General features: G+C 40.0%; 1 protein-coding gene across 1 annotated transcript in view; it reads left to right on the top strand.

Moving 5' to 3' along the window:
• The first annotated feature begins 4,732 nt into the window (after positions 1–4,732).
• Positions 4,733–21,285, top strand: part of bcar3 (BCAR3 adaptor protein, NSP family member) — a 47,214-nt gene continuing 30,661 nt past the window's right edge. Inside the window, exons 1-4 of the mRNA XM_041935638.1 lie at positions 4,733–4,879; positions 13,244–13,439; positions 14,075–14,326; positions 20,539–20,581. Of these exons, the coding sequence (XP_041791572.1) occupies positions 13,252–13,439; positions 14,075–14,326; positions 20,539–20,581 (483 nt within the window). The 5' untranslated portion in view covers positions 4,733–4,879; positions 13,244–13,251. The remainder of the gene's footprint in view (positions 4,880–13,243; positions 13,440–14,074; positions 14,327–20,538; positions 20,582–21,285) is intronic.

The following is a 21,285-nucleotide window of genomic DNA, read 5'->3' as shown; positions in this document are numbered from 1 at the left end:
TGATGATGTATTGCATTATTCAGAGAGATGTTTCAGTTACTTAGCCTACCCTCAGTGACATAAATGAGATTACACTACATTAGTTTAAGATAGGTGCACCTAATAAAGTGGAAATTAAGTGTTTATATATACAATCAGAAACATAGTAATAATGAACAAAACAAGTCTGAAGGCTTATCCAAAACGCCAGGCTTACCACTCATGGTCCTACAAGCTTTCCTGTGTTTTGTTTTTGACGGTCGGGCAGACTTGTACCATCACTGAGCCAAAAGTTGCAAAAACAGCCTTTATACTCACCAAAAAAACAAGTTGTTCAAACTAAATGACAAAATAGACCATTAGTCATCTCCCTCTAAAATGATCCATCTAATCTAGAGTGACCAATAGCAGAACTTTGTTTGTCACTGAAGTCCAAAATGCACATGACCATTTCAAAAATGATTCACATGATTGTTGTATGATGTGCTGCGGCTATGTTTAAAGTTTGGTTAGTTTTAGTCACAAAAACTACTTAGTTAACAGTTACATTTGTTGTTTTAGGCATTTGAACAAATCTTCAATGCTGTCCCTATGCTGTGAGGACAAGCAAGAAAACTTGTTATTTTTGGTACAATACATCATAAATACATGAATGGGATCATTTCTGTGTAGTGTTGTACATGGTCGCTTATAAAGACATTAAAGTAATTAAATAACAAAAAGAGAACCACACAGAATTTTAGAGTACTTCATGTTGCAATTTTTACAGATTTATATTACATAGAAGCTTCCATGAATAATGAGTGACGGAATACTGCGGTGTTGTGAGGTTAATTAAAATAACTGACAGGAATTCTGTGGATCAACTGTTGACGTACATGTTCCACAAAAAACTTGATTGCGTGAGTCAGAAAAATTAGTAGATTTCATTCTGCTTGAACAAACAGTTCAAGAACAAACATTGAACTGTGTACACATCTCTGATCAGAAATGCACATATGAATATGAGCATGTATATAGATCCATAAGGGAGGAGAACACGGGGAAGGGAAAAGGCAGACAAGACGTGGACGGAATGAGGGGGAGAGAAGAGGGAGAATGGAGGAGGAGAGGATGAAATCGGGACGAGAATGTGCCTTGCACATTTCATATCTTGCCACTGAGAAGTTACAGCAACACAAAACTCAAAAAGGAAATGAAATGAAAAAAAAAGACAAATGTTTGCGAATACCAATTTTATTAAAGTACTACTCAAATCCAATTATATGCAAGTGTCATTTCTAGTAGGTTGGGAAGCCAAACCCTATCTATTTAATGGCTTGAGAAACGCTGGTGCCCTGAGGTGGACTGGTGGTCAGTGTTCAGAAATGAATGACTCAGCGAGGCATTGTGCCAACACGCTGTGCTGCCAGCGTGCCAATGTGCCGAAACAGGGCTTGGCCTGAGGACTCACATTAACAGGAAGTGCATGAAGTGGCTATAATAGCAGTATGACGCTCTCCAAACTCATGTTAAAAATGCGGTAAAGTAAATATTTTGACTTGATATCGTAGCCTTCCTGTGCAGTACAACTAATTCTGTGGACATCATAAAACTAAAAATACTGTGGTAAATTCTCAGTGGAGGAGCTCCTACTGTGCGTCACTCTGGGGCATTCTTCTCTGCCTTTTTTGCTATATTTGTATATGAGGACACCCCAACGTGTATTATCTCCTATAGCATCATGATCCCACGGCAAAAGAACACCAGGGCAGAGGACAGAGTGAATTCCAGCTGAAGCTCCATCAGATACTGAACATAACCAGGATAAATGGGTAGTCCTACATGGGAACAATGTGTCTTGTCCTAGTAGAACTACAGTCTATCGTGGAAAGCCACTTGAATCAAATGGTTTTAAAGGGAGGATGAGGATGTGCCTCTGTACTTGTTTTCATGAAATTATTCCGCAAACGACTTGATAAGATCTTTCATTACAAGGACACATATGAGTCAAGGATTATAGTTCTGGGGTTGCCCGGCAGCTCACCTGATAGAGCATGATGCGTCCCAAGTACGAAGGCTGAGTTCTTATGACAGGGGCCTGGATTTGATTCCAACCCAGGGCCCTTTGCTGCTTGTCATTCCTGCTCTCTCTCTCCCCCGTTTACTGTCTCTTTTTGACTACACTAGCAAATTAAAACAAAAAGGCCAAAAAAATATCCTTAGAATAAGTTCAAAGTTCTGGTCCGAAATGACACCTTCCTCCTACCCCCTTTTTGGGGGGTTGGGTCAGGGGGTGATTCAGGAGATGATTACAGATTACACTCCTGAGTCATTGTACACCTTCCTGGAAATACCACCCTCACACACACAAAGATGCCAAGAATTTCCACATGCCTGTGTGAAATGGTACTGAGATTTACTCAGGAAAAAAAAATGAAATTGAGCTTCAGCTGGATATTTTCACCTCCAAACGGTCCCTCCACCTCTACTGCAGTCCAGGAGCAACTTCTAAGCTTGCCTTTGACATTCAGGCTGTGGTCCCTGCTCCCAGCATTGGTTGTTGTGAACAGGCTAAAAATGTGTTCATTTAATGATTAGATCAGCATTACCTAATGCCTCAGGGTCATTTAATAGCATGGATTTAATCAACCATGTGTTTTGTGGTTTGTTAGAAGTATGACTGTCAGGTTTAGTAGTGGCTGCTTTCTTTCAGTGACTTGTTTTGGTGAATGTTCATGGACCTTTTCTCTAGTGAATGTGGCGAAAAGGAAAAATGATTAAATGTGAGCAAAAATACCGCCCTAAACAGTGGTTCCCCAGCTTTTTGCAAATGATTTCTTAATGCAAAGCCATATATACAACTGACTCATCACAATCACTGTCTGTGACTAGTTTTTATTATTTTCCTACCACACCTTACAGCCTCTTATTTTGTGTCACGAGCCCTCACAACCCCTAGAATGTGAACCACTGACATTAAACACTAGATTGTATCAGAATGATCAGTTTTAATATGATATTGGGAAATTGGGAATTGATATTGATATTGGGAAAACTTTTGGCGCCGTCCCAGGTGGCAGCCTGTAGCAGCAGCTCCCGTCCTGTTTTTTTTAGTTTCATTTATTTGTCCTTTCGTTCTTTTTTTTCTGTTTTTCTGATCAATCACAACCTGCTGCAATTTCCCAGCTTGGGATAAATAAAGTCTATCTATCTATCTATCTATCTATCTATCTATCTATCTATCTATCTATCTATCTATCTATCTATCTATCTATCTATCTATCTATATGTTTCATTTTTTATAATTTTGCCTTATGAGGGCATTCTAATCACAAAGTTAATTGCTGTGATCTGTGACAGTAAGGCATTGCAAACAAACCTTATGTATAACCATCATATCTGAATCACTTTATTTGGAAATGAAACCAAAAGAAGGCACACCTGAAATGTCTGTACATCATCCAAAAACTGAATGGGCACTCACAGCTGCAGCAAATATGGCAGGTCAGAGTTGAATCAGAAAGTCATTTTGAAAAATCTAATAGATCTTTAACATTTAAAATCTGGTTGGTTTCTTGGTTGTTCTTTTTGTTATTGTTCATATATTAGCTGTCTTGTTGTTGCTGCATTGCCAAATAAAAAAAAAATGAAGTTGGTGAATACATTTTAAAGGTATAATAATGATATATCTATTATTATGTTGAATAAGGTTATTATAAAAACAAAATCTTCCTTTACCACCATGAGGGCATTTTAGACCCCCATACACTTCAGGTGCTTTCACAGTCTTCATAAATGTAGTGTGAATAGCTCAAGATCAAAAGACCTAGATGTATGTGGCAGCTCTGTGTGTGTGTGTGTGTGTGTGTGTGTGTATGTGTGTGTGTGTGTGTCCAATACGGGCCATCTGATCATCTCGGCTTTCATAGCAGCAGGATGGGCTCCTTGTATTGTCTGAAAGCAAACACGCACGCACAAACACGCACGCACATGCACGTGTCTGGGTGTTATCAACTCTAAACAATACAGAGGAACAGGAGGACAAAGACAGGCGAGAGTGTGTCCTGAGGGCCAGGCAGCACGCACACACTAACACACTCAACATGACCTCATACCTGATGTAATGACACAAACAGAACTCTGTTACTTGTTTCATGCTGTTTTAGTAGATGACATGAATCGTTTTTTGCCAGCATTCCTTCCATATTTGAAAACTGTGCTATAAGAACACTGCAAGAAGATTTTTAAACTCTGACGCTGAGCTGATTTATTTTTCAGCCAACACCGGGTCAAGTTGTTAAACTTCATGACTCCTGAGTGCACCTCAAGCTCCTCAAACATGTCACAACTATGCTGAGATTATGGGTTTTATGTTTGTTTCATGCCCACTCTGCAAATAGCAACATTAAGTCAGATCTAAATCTTCTCTAAGTACCAGACCAGTTGGTGGTGTTGGTGTAAGAGGTCCCAAACAAAAAGACTCAGAGCATGAAATATGAGGCTGTGCATGGAACACAGAGGAGAGGAGGAGAAGGGGGAGGTAGAAGCGGAGGAGAGGAGGGCAGAGAGAGTTTTGTTCGGTGCTGGGGGGCAGGGGTTGGGGGGGACAAGAGACAACTCGGCTGAAAAAGAAAGAAAGAAAACTCCTCCCAGACACAGTAGAGCAGGAGGAGGGGCCGGGTGCTCGCAAATCACTCCCCTGAGAGAGAAAGAGGAAGGCAGGGCTTGTGACTGTGCAGCGCTACTTGTTGTTGCTTGTCTGAAGGAGCGTGAGTGCATCGTCTTCCAGCCGGTCGGCTAGTCAGCTACTCAGTCATTCAAACAAACTATGAAATGGAGTGGTTTTGATAGAAGTGTATAAAACAAAAAGATAAATAAGGTCAAACATCGTAAAAAGGCGAAGAGGTCACACTGACAGGTAGGAATGAAAATCTGCATGTTTAGTTGAGTGTGCATCCATATTCAGTAGGTGTGTGCAGGAATGTGTGTGTGTAGTTGGTGGTAGCAGGGCAGACAGAAGTGAGACAGATATCTTGATGGTCATCTTCTCCACTGGATGCATTTTCATTCCTCTTTTTAAGACTTTGTGTCATCTAAACTAAAAGTTAAATATAGAAGATGACATATTTTCTCTTTCTGTGGCTGTTGTATATTTCACTACACTCCATCCCTTTTGGTTAAATTGTTTACAGCTTGCAGTGAGTTAGATTTGCTGAGGGACTTTTTGAGCAATAAGTTGCCATCCCAAGGCGCTGGGTGTAACTGTGGTTGCTTGGATTGGTGGTGCTAACTGTGGAGAAACCCCAGCAGGAAACGATTACATGAAATATGACAGATAAGATCAAGATTTTTCATCAGGATTTTTTCTTGTTCACTTGTTTTTGAGTAGGTTTGAGATTGCTTGCTTAAGGTTTGGTTAAAGCCATAGCTTGGCATGATATTTTTCTCTGTATACGCAATCAACAGCTCAGCAACTTTAATGGCTACATACCAGAGATAGTATTGCCTAAGTTGTGTTAAAAGTTCATTTTCTGCAACCAATCTAAACACTTCATATGAGTAGGCAAACAACATTAATATGATAAAGTCTAGGTTTTGATACAGAGCTGCTCCAGAGTCATCAGAATTTATTGTAGCATATAGTTGAAAATTTGGGATGCTCTTATCAAACAGTTCTAAACTGCCTCGCTCACAAACATGTTAACAGGCTGAGTGACTGCTGTTCACATTGAATCTCTGACCTTTCAGTCATGACAACACGTCTTTAAACAGCAAGCCACCCAGGAGATGATGACAGAGGCAGACATATGTTTGTATCTGCGTGTGTGTGTGTGTGTGTGTGCGTCGTGTTGATGTTTTGTTTGTTGTTCAGGTAAACACATACATGCAGCAGGTTGTTTCAGACATTAGTCAGTGTCGTGTCTGAACCCTGTAGCTGCGTTAAACTGAGCGAATGAGATTGGACTTTTCATTAATGCTGAAATGTGTATGTGTCAGATTCACAGAGCTCAGCTTTAACCTTGTGATGATCGTGTACTTGCAGTAGCAGTCTTGTGTGTGTGTGTGTGTGTGTGTGTGTGTGTGTGTGTGTGTGTGTGTGTGTGGTGTTGTGTTACCTGCCCCAGTGGGATGAGGTGGTTGCTATTCCAGCCAGCCGTCAACACTATGTGACTGGTGGTCTTCACAAAGCCTGACTGACTCGCTGACTGCAGGAGTTGAAAGTACAAATGTAAATATATATTTTCAAACCCTTTACTTGACTGTAATTTTGGGATACTGGTAGTTAACTTGAGTAGTACCACTTTGTACAACTTTAAACCTTTCCACATTTCAGAAGAATATATTCTACTTTTCACCCCACCACCTTTCTCTGATGCCCACAGTTAATTTGCAGACACATATTTTACATATTTACAATATATTTTTTGTTCTGTTTTTGATTCTTAAACAATATAGACAGGCCTTTTGCTTTAACGTGCCATTATAAATTATAGTTGATTGGTCAATGTCACTATTTCACAATGCAATTGGCACTTTTTCTGCCACCGTGTACAATCGCCTGGAAAAATGAAGGCTGACTGGCAATCTAGTCCAGTTTGCAGCTTTTATGTCCACTGTCATGTGTCATGAGTAAATGAATAAAGGAACTCACACTTTTTCTCCTAATGACGGAAAGCTATCCAGTTGTCTTTGCAACTGCAGTGCCACTGATAACATCACTTGGAAACACGGGGGCTTGAAAAGTTGTGTGTTTCCTCTTTCAAGCTGAAATCCACACTATTAGAGGAATAATTCAACATTTTGGGAGATGCGTTCATTTGCTTTCCTGTCAAAGACCGATGACAAGATAGATAGCATTCTCATGTGTGTCTGCTAAATATGAAGCTAGACCCAGGACATGGATAGCTTAGCTTAGCATGAAGACTGGAAACATTGGGAAACAGCTAGCTTTTCATAAATAAAACAAAAAAAATCTACTTTTAAAGTTCACTCGTTAACATGTTTGTTTAATCTGTACAAGAATCAGAACGTAAATATGACAATTTCTGGTTTCACGGGGTAGAGTGGAGTTAATCTTCTCATCTCAGCTATGATTGACACACTTACCCAGCATGCACTTTCATAAATTAAGTAATTAATTGTTGAGAATTCTTCTCGGTTGGACCAAGACATTTTAACTGAAGCTCAAAAGTCACTACACACAAAAGACTAGCTGAGATGACATCACAAACACAACTCTGTCTTCTTATGTCTTATAAGCCATAGTTTTAAGATATTTAGGTTTTGCTGTGAAGACTTCTGTACTTGGATGACTTTTACATGGTACTTTTGTTGATTTTACTCAATTAAGGGACTAAATACAGCTTCCACCACTAGCTGACTCAGCTGTGTGGCTGACTGGCTCACGATGTGGTGCTCAGTGACTGTTCATGGACAACACATTTTTTCCCTCCCTGTCCATCTCTATAGTTCACTGTAGACACATGAAATGAGCACATACACACTGAGGGGTGGTGATGTGCGTGTGAGAGAGAGAGGCTCAGAGATTCAGACGTATTAAATGGCAGCTACTGCTGTGGGATTTAATAACGGCCTCATTAATATGTTGCACACATACTTGACACGCACATACACACTGGTGGGCCCACGCACTGAAGAGCGCAGTAGGACACCTCTCTCTCTCCCTCTAACAAAGGCTGGCTCTAAACAGCGGTCATGTGACAGTTGTTCCCATTGTTCACTTCTGGCCAGGGGTGGTTTTGCTAATGCACTGATGTGTGTGTGTGTATTTGTGTGCATGCCATAGCAGGAAGACACTTTTAGCCTGCTAGAGGAAACCCCTCATTCTCAAGCATGTTGATGTTTGTGTTGCCTTACCTATTGTGTGTGGGTGTGTGTGTAATAGCATGCATGTGAGAGTTGCTGTTAAAGCCTCATTTCATTTATAAATCATATTATAGTGTAGCGTGCATTTCTAATCTAGATTATGTGTTAAACTAGATGACTTTTAAGATTCCTTCAGTGAAATCTGAATCCCCAAACACAGTAAGCCATGGTGCTAGCGAATTACCTTGTTGAACCACCTTAAGGACCAGTGACGGTCCCCAGAAGCCCAGTTTTTAAAACCGCTACTTCAGTGGATTAAAGACAAAGCTTTCTGACTCCTGACTGATGTATATGATTAACCAGAGAGACAGGGCTGGGGTGGGGGGATTACATTAAATTAAACTAAATTTACGAGGAAAGTTCAATCCTGTGAGATAGAATTATAGGAAGAATGAGATAGTGAAAAGGAGGAAGGGAAGAGAGAGAGAGATATTTGTTTTATGTGCTACTAATCCTTGATAATGAGCTGCCTGCCATCTAAATGTTTATACTACCATTTCCTCTTCCTGTTAGTCTGCACTTATTTCCCACCCAAGGCCTTGTGTGTGTTTATGTAAGTGTGTGTTGGTGTTCCCATCCCAAGGCCTTCACTAGTGTTGGTGACAAAGCATGCCTCACTTTAGAATATTTTGTCTGATACACCATGGTTAAGGAAAATACTTCTGTTAGGAAGGCAGATTTCCATTTAAATGTTGAGTTGCAAAGTAGCAGCATTTCCCCACTGTAAATTCCCATTTCACAGTTTTATTTTGATCACATCCTCAATGAAGCCTGGTTCCTTTAAATTGTTGTGCAGTAGAGCTTGATCAATCATCTAGGGTGATTTTAGAGTATATGTCAGGCGATAAATGAAATTGAAAACACTGTATCAACTGGGCTGGTAGTTCACATCTCCAACCAGAGCTTTGTAAGCAGGATTAACAATGGAAGACGTCCTTTTCATGTGCCAGAGCTAGAAAAATTCTAGCAGCTATTGTCGATGAGATTGATGCAGCTATACATGGTGTTTGTAGGTCGATGTACAAAAATGACAACTCCAAAATCTGCATATTACTTCTGTTTCAATTTAATACTACATGCATCATGCCACCTTACATGTTAACTCGCTGTAGAAACTAACATGGGTTAAACTGAGTACATAGTAACTAAATAGCAAATGAACTTTAATAAAAATAAAATAGAAAATAATGGACTTGGTGCAGGAAATGCCACCGCTCCCTCTTTCCCTGTGTGTGTGTGTGTGTGAGTGTGTGTGTGTGTGTGTGTGTGTGTGTGTGTTTGTGTCTGTGTGTGATGTAGCCGGTGGCTGTAACAGCTGTAGGGAGGAAAGGATGAGGCAGAAAGAGGATAAAAAAGAAAAAAGTTTATTATCAGGGGAGTTGGAAGGACAAAGAGCAGAAAGAAGGTGGCAAAGTGAGGAGGCAAAAGAAGAGCTGACATCATGATGGACAGACAGAAAGAGGGAGGGGGTGTCTATTTGGTGGTGGGGGGCACACAATTGAAAGAGAAAGGAAAAGATGGATGAGTAGGGATGGAGTCAAAAGGAGAGAGGATTGATTTAAATAAGGCAGAAAAGTGAAATAAATGGTGTGGAAGATAGTGTGTGGATGAAGGAGAGGTTACAGCAAAAGGAGACAGAAGGAAAGAGTGTGGTTTTTCACACCTCCACTCAGTGTTGAAATGACTTCCTATAGCTCTTAGCTTGAATAATTTATTTATTAGATTAATTGACAGAGTATTTATGTGTGTAAGTGCTGTGTGTCTGTGTTTTCACTCAGTGAGAGTCAGGCCTTTCTCTGCTGCAGGGGAGGGTGTGTGTCTGGCAGATGGTCAGGGCCACACACACAATTACACACACACACAAGTACACTTGCACACAGCTGACCCTCCCGGAGGGTCTTATAATAGGTCCTCCTCCTGTAGTCGTTCTGCCCCTCAGAGGAATCCACACTCTGACCCAGCATGCCTTAGCAGGACTTTTACAGTGTGTTTGTGTGTGTGAGTGTGTGTGCATAAACTTTACTTGTCATGCTGAAAAGTCTTGAACTGGCCAGCTGTTCCTCTCCCTTAACCTATATTTGCATTTTTATTGACATTCATCATCTCAAGCTGGTGACTCAGTGACCCCCTGCTAAAATGGGCTATAGGCCCCATTTTAAATTTGATTGCAGGTTTCCTGTATTCACTAAGCGCCGAGATTCATGAATCTCTTATCGAATATTTTGCTTCTACTTGGTAATTTTATTAACAAAAAAGAGCAGTGTACAAAACACTTAGGTAGTAGGCCTTCGAATGTAATCTGGCATTGACTATTGTTTTTGCATGTTGAAATTACAAACATTACCAGCAACTATAGCTAGTGAACAGTCTGTACCTAACTAAATTCAAAACAAAACTTTTGCTCTTGTTTTGTTAATATGCTCTCTGTGTCTGTACTCAGATAAAGCTTGTTAGACAAAGACACACCGTCCTCGATCATCACAGATAGACAATGGGTTTTTGCTGGTCAACACCACCTCTGATCTGAGCTGTGAGTCTTTTCTTCAGTCCTCTCGTATGGCAGCAACTGTGTCCAGAAGTTAGTCATACTGCATGGTGTCTCCAACGCAAATCACTAACCCAAGAAAAAGTGCTTCACAGACACTCACACTCACTCACTCCACATCAGGACAGAGGAAAAGTGTTTCTTTTCTGTTTTACTGGGAGTCAAATGAGAAGATCAGTACCACTTTCATCACTTTGTGTTTACTGTAGTGCTAGCTTCAGGACGTATTTATTTAGTTTAGCTCACTGGAAGCAAGGTAAATATCCTGTCTCTGTGAAAGGTGACTTCTAACAAATGCAAAGTGGTCCCATTTATGCAATGGATGTTTGCATTGAACAAGTACAGAAAAAAAGGAAAAGAAGACATTGTCAATTGATGATCAGTTGTGCGCATCAAAACTACAGCTGGGCCAGGTGACTTCATGCAGCATCTCAGAAGTGGAATTTGTGATTTTGTATACTTTTATTCCTGTATTGTTGGTGGCTAGCTTGCTAACTAGCAAGAATTTATACAGAAAGTATATAAACACAATCATTATACCACTGTTATAAGAAATATTGCTCCTCTTTTGGTGGAAACTAGCTCTTTCCCTTTGATCCCAGTCTAAGCCAGGCTAAACAGCTTGCGGACAATCTTATCTAAACTGATTTTCTCATCTAACTCCCTGTAAGAATTTGCCAAATGAGTATTCATTTACATGCTGTGTGTATTATTAAATGTGGGTAGTCTTTTGTAATTATCATGTTCTTTAGTAAAAACTGTGTAACAGTGCCTTTTTCAGGCACTGACAGTTTTGTCAGTTCAGTTCAATTTGCTCATTTCTTCCATTCAGTTGCTCTCCACACTCTGCTATTAAGAAATGTAATCATGTTTGACAGTACTAATAAAATTTAACATAATCAACTCTGGAAATAATTTACGTTCAATACTACTTTCTTTTCTAACCAGTAAGGACATAATGAAAGAAATTCACCACTTTGACAGAAGATCCTCTGCCTTGAAATCACATGATTTTTCACCAGCAGCCATGTTGACCACCTTGGTTCAAATCAGTGCCTCTTTGTCAAGCCTGACTGCATCTGGCAATACTACTACAGTACCAAGCCCTGCAGTTTCCTCAGCAGCCTGCTTTCTCTGATTGTAATCAGGTTGTCTAAATAGAGAAACAAACACTAGCATAGTTGTTCCGCTCATATTCTTAGTTTTGATGAGATTAGAAGGGGAGGGAAGGGGAGGCTCTTTGGAATCTCGTACCATCCAGCTTGCCAACATGTCTGTAAGATGATGGTGTTTGAGTTCATACAGTATGACTAACTGCTGCATGGTGAGTGATTCAAAGCAGAAGATAGCATGCTGTGCATTCATCATCACACGGCAGTGGAATTTATCACGAACCTGACCAGTGTTTTCCATCACTGCCAATATGTCCTGTCCATGTCTGTGTATTTATATCTTCTCGTCGTCGGACAGTGTCTCCCCCATGAGCAAAGAAAAAAGGTTGCTTTTTCTGTCTACTTAGTGAAAAGTCTGGAATAGAAGCTGTTTTTCAGAGCCTTGCTGCAATATGAAGAATTGTAAGCATTCCCTCATGATATGACATTCAGAGTTTGTTGATAAAAATACAGCCTATACCATGCACTTACATTTCTTTATTCCAGTCCTCATGTCAGTCATTTTTATGGCATGGACTGTTGATGAGCCACCCTTCTTGAACAGTATGATACTGCTCTCCTAATAATATGTCTCCTATAGTTGAAACGTATATAATTGTTGGTTGGTACACATTCTTCTCGCTGTATTTCTAGAATTTGTTGATTATTATTGGAAATGTCTGTGGTCTAGCTTTTAAAAGCTCTCACTGCAGTATTCAATCTAATCAAATATTTAAATTTTGAATAGTACAGGACTGGAACTCTTTCTTTTAATAAGCAAGATTTTTTCCATTTAATTTTCTTCCAAAACAAAGAAACTGGGTTTTGTGTATGCAATACAAGCCAAAATTGTTACTCTGTGTATCAGTAGTAGTATTTCATTAGTATTTCTTGACGCAACCAGAATCTTCACTGTTTCATCTATTCTGTTTAATTTAAATCAATATAAAGAGATTTAGGATAAGGTTCCAAAGTGACTTTCAAGCCCACATTGCATCTGAATGCAATCAGACAACACTGACACTTTTTGCAGTATTTTCCTCCTCAGGTGATTAGAATATCCCCTTGCCCTCCACAGTGTTTCAACTGAAAACAAAACAACTGTTGTGAACTTTAATGTCAAATGAAACAGATGTTAATTTCATCACAGAATGCATTTTGAAGGATTTTATTAGAATCAAACACATACAGTATAACAGCAGATTTTTTGAGTCTGTGTTTGCATTCAGATGTGGCATAATTAGAATCACTTAACAGAAACTACAGGAGTGATGTTATGTAATGACAAGCTTTATTTTCCCCGAAGGTGTATTTTGTATGCATAATGATGTGAAAGGGTGTGTGAGCATATTGGTGTGTGTCGACAGTTGTGACAGTGTGTGTTTCACATCACATGTCTTTACAGTAATGTATTACAGAGTATTACATCTCTTCCATCTGTCTTGTGTTACCATGGTTACATAATTGTGTTCCCCAGGTTATTGAAAGCATGTTAGGTTACAACACACCTGGAGGAGCTCCTCCTGTGAAGTTAATTACTTGACTTAATGTATTTTTTCACCTTACTAAAGCTGTTAAAATATATATACATGTAGCAGTGTGTCTGTTGAAAGGCTGAGATCAACTCTTCAACTCCAGAGCCTTGAAGTGCTGGTAAAATAAAGGATTAAAGTCCTCTGTGTTTTTTATTTCTTTCCAGAGTTGAGAATGATGGCAGAGGGGCGCTTTGCCAGTCTGCCCAGGTCACTCCATGTGCACCACACACTGGGAGGAAGCACTGCACACCCTGGAGTCCCCTCCACTTCCCACGGCGTCCCCAGCAGCAGCACCTGCTCCACCAGGAGGCTCCAGGCCTCCCTCGCCTCCTCCATGGATCTCCTCAGCTCCAGACCTGGGTGAGTAGGCTGACCAACAGTGGCTACCAGGAGAATAAAATGTGATTTTCAAAGAATCCTGGATCCTCTGAAGAAAGAAAATGTAAAAAAATAATTATCACTTCTCTGTTCTTTTGTGCTCCTTTAACAATAGGAGGGTAAGTATTACCACTACATGTTGTATGGACAAACCCTGTTCAAAGCCACAAGCCATAATTGGAACTCACGGGAAAATCCCAAACTTTCCAAAAATACCAAACATGAAGGGCTGAATTAGAGGACAATATCTATAAGATGATACACAACACATAAGATATTTCCATCTGATGTTGACCAGACATAAACATCTAAATATTTTAGTCTGTGTACAGTAAGCAGCATCAAAAGGCTTCAGTGAAGTGTTGGAACAAGTTGATACAGAGTATACATGTGATTCTGTCAAAGCGCAGAAAGGAACATTTTTCTTACCTTTGAAAGTACTTGTGTGCAATCGTAAGGCAAAACAAAAGGGTTTAAGAGTCTAACACCATGTGGAAGGGGATTTTTTGAGTTGAGTCTTCACAAAGGTTTTGGGGGGGAGGTCTTTTTCATGTAAGTGAGCTTCTTTAATACTGCAGTCTAATTTTCCTCTCCTCCTTCCCTTTTCCTTCACCCAGTCTCCCTCCAGGGCAGGGCAGCAGCCCATCAGATATACCTGCTGCCTACCAGCCAATCTCCATTCATGGAACTCTGCCTCGGCGCAAGAGAGGAGGGGCCAACCTCACCCACGGAAACTACACCTGGGACCCCAGAGCCAATCACACGCAGCCGATACTTTGTGGGAAGACGTCACTGACTCCTGGTCACATCCATCAGCCCATGACCTCTCCGCTGGTCCAAAATATCATTGATGACTTTCATGGTTGCAGGTAAACACACATAAATATTTTTACATAAGGTCATACAGGCTCACATTTCAGTACAGAAAATACACTTTTGTTTTTTTTTTCAATATTGATAAACAACATTGCATTTTTGTTTGTGATTTTATCTTCAACATTCATGGCAAATGATACAGCCTATATCACAGTTACCTTATCTATGTTGCTTTAATTGTAGACCATGAAGAAAAAAAAAGTGTGACACAATTCAAGAAACACACAGAGATACAAATATATCTATAGAGATTCAAATTCTCGACCTCAAGGTGGCTCATGAACGCTTTTCTAGCTTGCTTCTTTGCAGGGAACATTAGCCAAGGTCAGTTTGTGTTAGTATAGATTGCAGTACTGACCCAGAGTCACAACAATTAGGAAAAGAAAATTACAATGCTGTTTTGATTACAGACAGGGGCCTTACACATCGTCACCTGCCTTTCTCCATGGTTTCTCCACTCTTTTTAACAATAAAGGCAAAAATATATGCCAATTTCCATAGAAACTGCAAATTATTCAGACAGTGAGTATTAATACACAAGGTTTTTGGTACCATATTTCTTAAAAACCATACTTTGTCAGTATTTGTGTTATTTTTTTTTACTGTTAATCACCCCCTTAAACCTGTCATGCTCTGGAGGAAAAGCTTTATTTGTCCAAATTCTCGTCCTCCTCTTCAGAGCGAGAACTCAGCGTTTGTAGTTAGATGGAGAAAGGCGAATCTGTAAAGATCCCTGAGGGGGTGAAGCAGTTAGCTCAACTTCAGAGAGAACACACACGCGCACACACACATACACACACACACACACCTCATCCCTCATGGTGTCATCCCATCTTTCTATCTCCAGTGTAGAGTTACAGCAGACAGTATCTGATGTAGCCAGCTTTGTGTGCATGTGTGTGTGTCCGTGGGTGCGTGCGTGCAGCCCCCAGCAGTGGGGTTACCTTTGTAGGTCAGGGTGTGGCAGGACAGATCACAGATTACTGTGAGCTCTTTGTCTGCTCTCTCTGTCTTTCTGCCTCCATGCTGGATACATTTCATTCGCTGCTGACATACAGAGGGACAATTTGTCCAGGTCAAATTCAACCTGTGCAGGTGGCTAATGAACAGCATCACTTTCTTTCTCTCTTTCAAGTTTTTCATGAAGTTAATGTAGTTTTATGGGTTTTATTGTGTCCTTTTACTTTTTTGGAAGAAAATAAGAATAAGATGAAAGTGTTTTTTGTTTCTAACCTTAGTGTTTGTTCCAATTGATCTGTAAATGAGCTTAGTGCGTGACTTCAAAGTGCATCACATAATAAGAGACATCTTTCTGTTGCTGAGTTATTCTGGGAGGTTGGTGTTGTTCTTTATAATCATCTAATGTCAGCCTCACTTAAAGCTGTCTGAAGATCAAAGAGCAGCACTTGGTAATAACTCAATTTAACCTACTAACGGCCTCAGGACTACAATAAGACTCTTATGTGTGAGTGACAGCAGATAGGAGAGATATTTTACGCACAGATCTCACTGTGCTCATATTTAGTTTTCTCTTTTGATTTGCTTGTTTTACACTTTAGCAATCACCTTCTTGAACTTAATTGAAATATTTTGCGTCCAAATATATTGTGTGCCCATTAACTTTTTGTAATATCACAGGGTATATCATGCTTGGACTAAAACCTGGAAAGCAACATTTTGGTTCGTCTCAGGAAATGTTTCCCAGTGGTTCTAAGTAAGGATGATTAAAAGATTACAACCACTTTTTTCAAATAAATGAACACAAATTATCTGCACATTGCGACGTAGTTAAGAAAGAAAACACAGATTTAGACGTGTTAAATGTTAAATTTGCTTTCCCTGATGTTGTTAAAGCAACCTGTACTATTAAAAAATTCCAAACTTTCCTCACAGCTCAGTCTTGTTGCTTTGAAACTCCTCACAGTTTAGTTTTCTATAAAAAGATAAAGTAGTGTAACCGCTGGCCAGTCGGTCTTGACTTTCCATCGCTCATGCTGTCAGCTGACCTATGACCCCTTACCTTGTGTTGCCCTAGCTTCCGATTGGTCAGTTTTTCTTTCTGTTGACCTCTGTGGGCAACTCAGCAGACCACCAGGAGAGGAGGAGGGGGAAGAAGAGGGAGATTGGGGAAAGAAAGACTGGAAAGTAGTTAGGACAAAGAGGGCAAATCAGTTTGATAGCTTAAACAGTTACTTAAAACAGTAGTTTCAACTGTTTTTACACAATGTTCACTTTTAAATTGATATATTGCATTGCAAAAGATTGATAGAATAATCACCTCAGAACACACACGTTCATACCTGATGATTTATTGCCCAATTAACATCTCAGACAAACTAAGGGAGCAAAACAGCAGGCAGTTATAGAGGGATGCTTTAGTGCTGCAAATAAAAGGGAGGGTGTGAGATGAAGAGGTAGGGGTTCACCTTCAGTTTTCAGAAAAACAGAAAGGATTTTCCACTTAAAGTAAACTGTGAGCATAGTAAAATATTTAACAATGTCAAAGAGATAAGGATTGGAAAGATGTGTTTGTCTTGCATTGGAAAACAGTAGTATGAAGTGGCTGTTATTGGTACCTGGAAACCAGGCTATTAAGCAAGTCACTTGATGTGCTAAAAGTCCTACAACACAGGCACCGCTTTTGAACACTATTGTCTCACAATGCAATGCAAAGAAGTTAATGGAGAAGCTACTCACACCTGCTGTATCCCTCTTTCAAACAACATGCTAGATGTATACAGTGATTTTAATAGAGATTTATAAAGATTTGATAGTAGTATATAGTCAAAGTTATTTTTGTGTTTGCTAAAATTGTCCTGCATTTCTTTCATTGTTTGTTTTAGTTTTATACAGCTTTCAACAGTATATAGTAGAGTATTTATTTCATCACATTTCTATCCCTACATACTCAAAACACTAAAATATGTACTAGAATCAGGATTTAGACACAACTGGAACAAAAATCTCATTTTACTTTTCCATATATTACGTCAACAGCTTTCTAAAATCACAGTCTGTCTAATGTTCTTTGGCTCGTGTCCTTTTAGTGCTCTCCATTCAGTTTTGTACATACATTTGTTGTATTCATTTCATTTGTTGAATAGCAACTTCTGAAACAATATACTATGAAGATTAGAGTGTTGTGTTGCATATACAGTGGTTAATAAAGTGGATTGGAAACACAGCTGTCCACAGCAAATACTAAGTTTGCACTGAGTCTGCGGACCTTTATTATGAAAACACACTGACCTCTGTAGGCTGCCTGCAGACCCTGCATTCTGCACATGAACCCTTTCCACTGCTCCCACTTTCTGCCTGTTACTCTCTCTTCTTCTCTCTCGCTCTCTCCCACACACACAAATATGGTGTAGTCCCTCACTGAAGCCAGTTGTGGTTGTGCTGAGTATTGTGTGGTGAAGTGCAAAGAACAACAGTAGCCAGAAAAAGACTGTGGCGAGTGCTGCCTGCTTCTGCCCTCCCTGCTCATTTTTTTCCTCTCACTGGCTTCCACTCTTTCTGTCTTCATCGCTCTGTCTCTTGTCTGTGTTACAGGTCAGTTTTGTGGCTGTACAAGCAGAAAAATCCTGTGTCTGATGCTGTTTCAGCAATATGGGCAGAAAATGGCCAAGTTAGCTGTGGTCAGCTTGTGTAGTCTGGAATGCCTGGCCCTCTCGCTTTCACCATTCTTTGTTTCAGTTCCTCTAAAGCTGTTGTCAGGCTTTCCAAACCTTATCAGGGAAAAATAGAGATGTAAAATAAAACATCCATCTAGCTGCAGGATGAAGAGACCGTTCTTCACCTTCACCGTTCTTACCTGGGTTTGAGACACTGAATTTCCATCAGCTCTAGGGCTCTCCACTTTCTGAACCTGAACTTTGACCTCACTGAATGGAAAAGGGAATTTCCCTAAGTTGCAGCACATTCAACTTCAGAAGGGTTTATATGGGTGGTGTCTGGTATGTGATGATTCTCATCGCTCCCACCTCAGACTAGAGAGCCAGGGCAGGGTTACGAGGGGCAGATGGTTGCTGTGGTGGAGGTTTGGGGCCAATCAAAGGTCCATCCAACCACTGACTCCAGCGAAGCAACATATACAACTAGGGTTGCACCAGTACACCGGTTTCACTGTATACCATGAAAATCGATCATGTTTTCATACCATATACAGATTTGCTTCTACTGTATTGAATTGTACTGTATTAGTGTTACTATAAAAACAATCAGACAAACAGTTAATCTTTTACTGTGTGTCTGTCAGGACATAATGTTTTGTGAAATTATAAGCATAATAATGATAATGATGAATAGTAAAGTGTCAGGAGCTTAAAACAAGACAGAATAAGGCACAAAACAAGAAATTTGAAGACATCTCCGTGAGTCTGGAACTTTGTGATTGAGCTTAGATTAAACAATTAATCGATTAAGCTTGGGCAGAAAATTGATAGCGAGTATAATTGTCAATTGCAATTAGTAATTACTTGATGACATTGTACCACAGCAGCAGTACCTCCTACTGTAGAATCAAGAAACAGCTCAATGTAGTTTGTCTGCTGTCAGAAAGAAAAACTATGATGTGGAATAGAGGCTGGTCTGATGAGTACTTCAGCTTTCTATTGCTGATAGAGAAAACTGCCACAAAAGCTAATACTTTACTATAACAAAGCGAAAATACTCATCCGTGGTGATCAGCATTTTTGCAGTCCTCCTGGCACCATCAGACGCAGTTGTTGAGACAACAGCTGATGTTCCCTCTGTTGTGAGGACAACTCAGTGCATATGTGTTGATAGACTGTGGTGGGATGTCGGGATATTCGGGGTATTAGGCATCTGTCACCTGAAACAGGATCAGTTGCCATATACTGAGCTTAGGCTCAGTAAAGTGAAATCTGCAGTAGATCCTGAGGGTGATGGAAAGGCCTGAGCACTCCACTTTCTATGAATAATGACTATACATTGTTGTGAATGGAGGCTTCTGTTTAGTTACATAACTAAATCCCATTCATTATTTTGGGCCATATTAAACTGAGAGGGCTTAGAGCTAAACATATTTAGTTTGGTAAGTAATGGACTGTACTAATATTCCCGTGGGAACACTGGTGTAGGCTTAAGGGATTTAAACTACCAACCTTGCAAACGTAGTCTGGGATTTGAGCTAATTACCTCTTTCACTGAGCCCCTGGCTATAAGCCTCCTGTAGAGAGAGACTCTGAGCTACATTAATACAATCAAGTACCAATGTTCAAGGCAAAGATAGAGAGCAATGGAAATAGTGGGGTATATATGAGTGAGAGGCTCTGTAAGGAACACAATATGAAGACCTTGTGCTGCTGGGCAAAACAAACAAAATGCCAGAATACAACGGCAAAAAATGTCTTCTGTGTATTCTAGCCTTTAAACAATGGTGTCTAAGAAAATCAGCTAGACAAAGTCAAGTAAACACAGATAGAAAGTGTCAAACTCCTGTCTGATGGTGTTTTAAACAGTTTGAGGATTGATGAAGGAATCAACGAAAATGCAAAAAAAAAAAAAAAAAAAAAAAAAAAAGCTGCTGGTGCTGTTTGCATGTGTGTAGTCTAACCTCTATGTGAATTTGTCAGTGGACTCAGAAGGGTAGGCGTGTGGCTGTGATGTGTCTTATGGTGGGGGAGGAGAGAGATAGACAGTGAGGGAGGGAGGCCAAGTCAGGCAGGCAGTGAGTGAACATGTTTACCACTGACTGAGAAAAAAGAAAGAGTGAGAACAGGCAGCGAATGGGACAGAAAGAGAGACAGACTCAGATTTGAAGCAGTTCAGTGTGAGGTTTTATTTCATTTGACTTTTTTCTATCAGAGGGGCCACTTGGGACAGCATTACCATTACAGTTAACTCTGTACACCACGTTTAAAGTGCAACTGTGCCTTCTTGGTGTAGTATATGGCTAACATGGATGCTTGTTTGGACCATTGACATCCATTTCAACCTTTAAAATAAGTGCCACACCTCCACTGAACTGTATCATCTCCTAAAAGAGCTGAACAGTGTTTGAATCTCTAAAGGACCAGCATCAGCACCAGTCGGGGACCCACCTGGACTTAACACAACCAGCTCAGCAGTTTATTTGTAACAGTAACTATTGGGAGGAACCGAAGATCAACACCCAGCAGTGTGAGCCCAGTAGCAAGATGTGTTCATTAAATAGGACCTTGTCTTTGTCTGTGTTCCCCAGGGAGCCCGCTGCTGGCCTGGATGCCACTGTGGACTACGTTAAGGTAAGAACAACAAGTGCTTTCTTTACAGAATTTAGAAAAAAAAAAACTGCTCCAGCTGCTTACTGCAAATGTAACTGCAAATAAGAGCTGGATTTTAAATCCCGCCAACACTGCCTTTATGGATTTATTTTTTACATTAGAAACATGGGGGTTGTAGTTATGCTGCTTGTGGGACTGGACAGTGAAAGGCAGTTTTATGTTGCACAGAAATTGACTGTTCTTTTATCACTGTAATCATGCATACACATAACACATTATGTATCTACACATTCATGCGCTGCACACATTTACAAGGCATTTACAGTATCTCTGGGAGTGGTTGAACTGTACAAAGTTAAAAGACATGCAAACACACACAAGTAACGTGCAAGACGGGCACAAGGTTCAAATTGATTCAGCAAATTGTCTGTGAAGTTACAGGTGCAAGTATGCTCTTTATGTAGTAGGTAGGCATATTGGTGAGGCCTACATTACATCTAAATAATGCTGCTAGTTATTTAAAAACTCAAACATTCTACTCTGTTGAGAAAATTCTGCAACTCAGCAAACACCTTTGTCTTAAAAATTTGCTTACAAGCTTAAAACGTTTAGTAAAAATGGATGATCCTTTCATGGATTGAAGCCATCACCAACAACAACTCAGTAACTGTAATCTGATTAAAGCTAAATATGAATCAATGAATAAATATAATATAAATATGAGT

Source organism: Chelmon rostratus, chromosome 4 (genome assembly GCF_017976325.1).
Source record: "Chelmon rostratus isolate fCheRos1 chromosome 4, fCheRos1.pri, whole genome shotgun sequence".
NCBI classification, from domain to species: Eukaryota; Metazoa; Chordata; class Actinopteri; order Chaetodontiformes; family Chaetodontidae; genus Chelmon; species Chelmon rostratus.
Note: the sequence above shows the minus strand (reverse complement) of the source record. Positions and strands in the feature narration are given on the sequence as shown.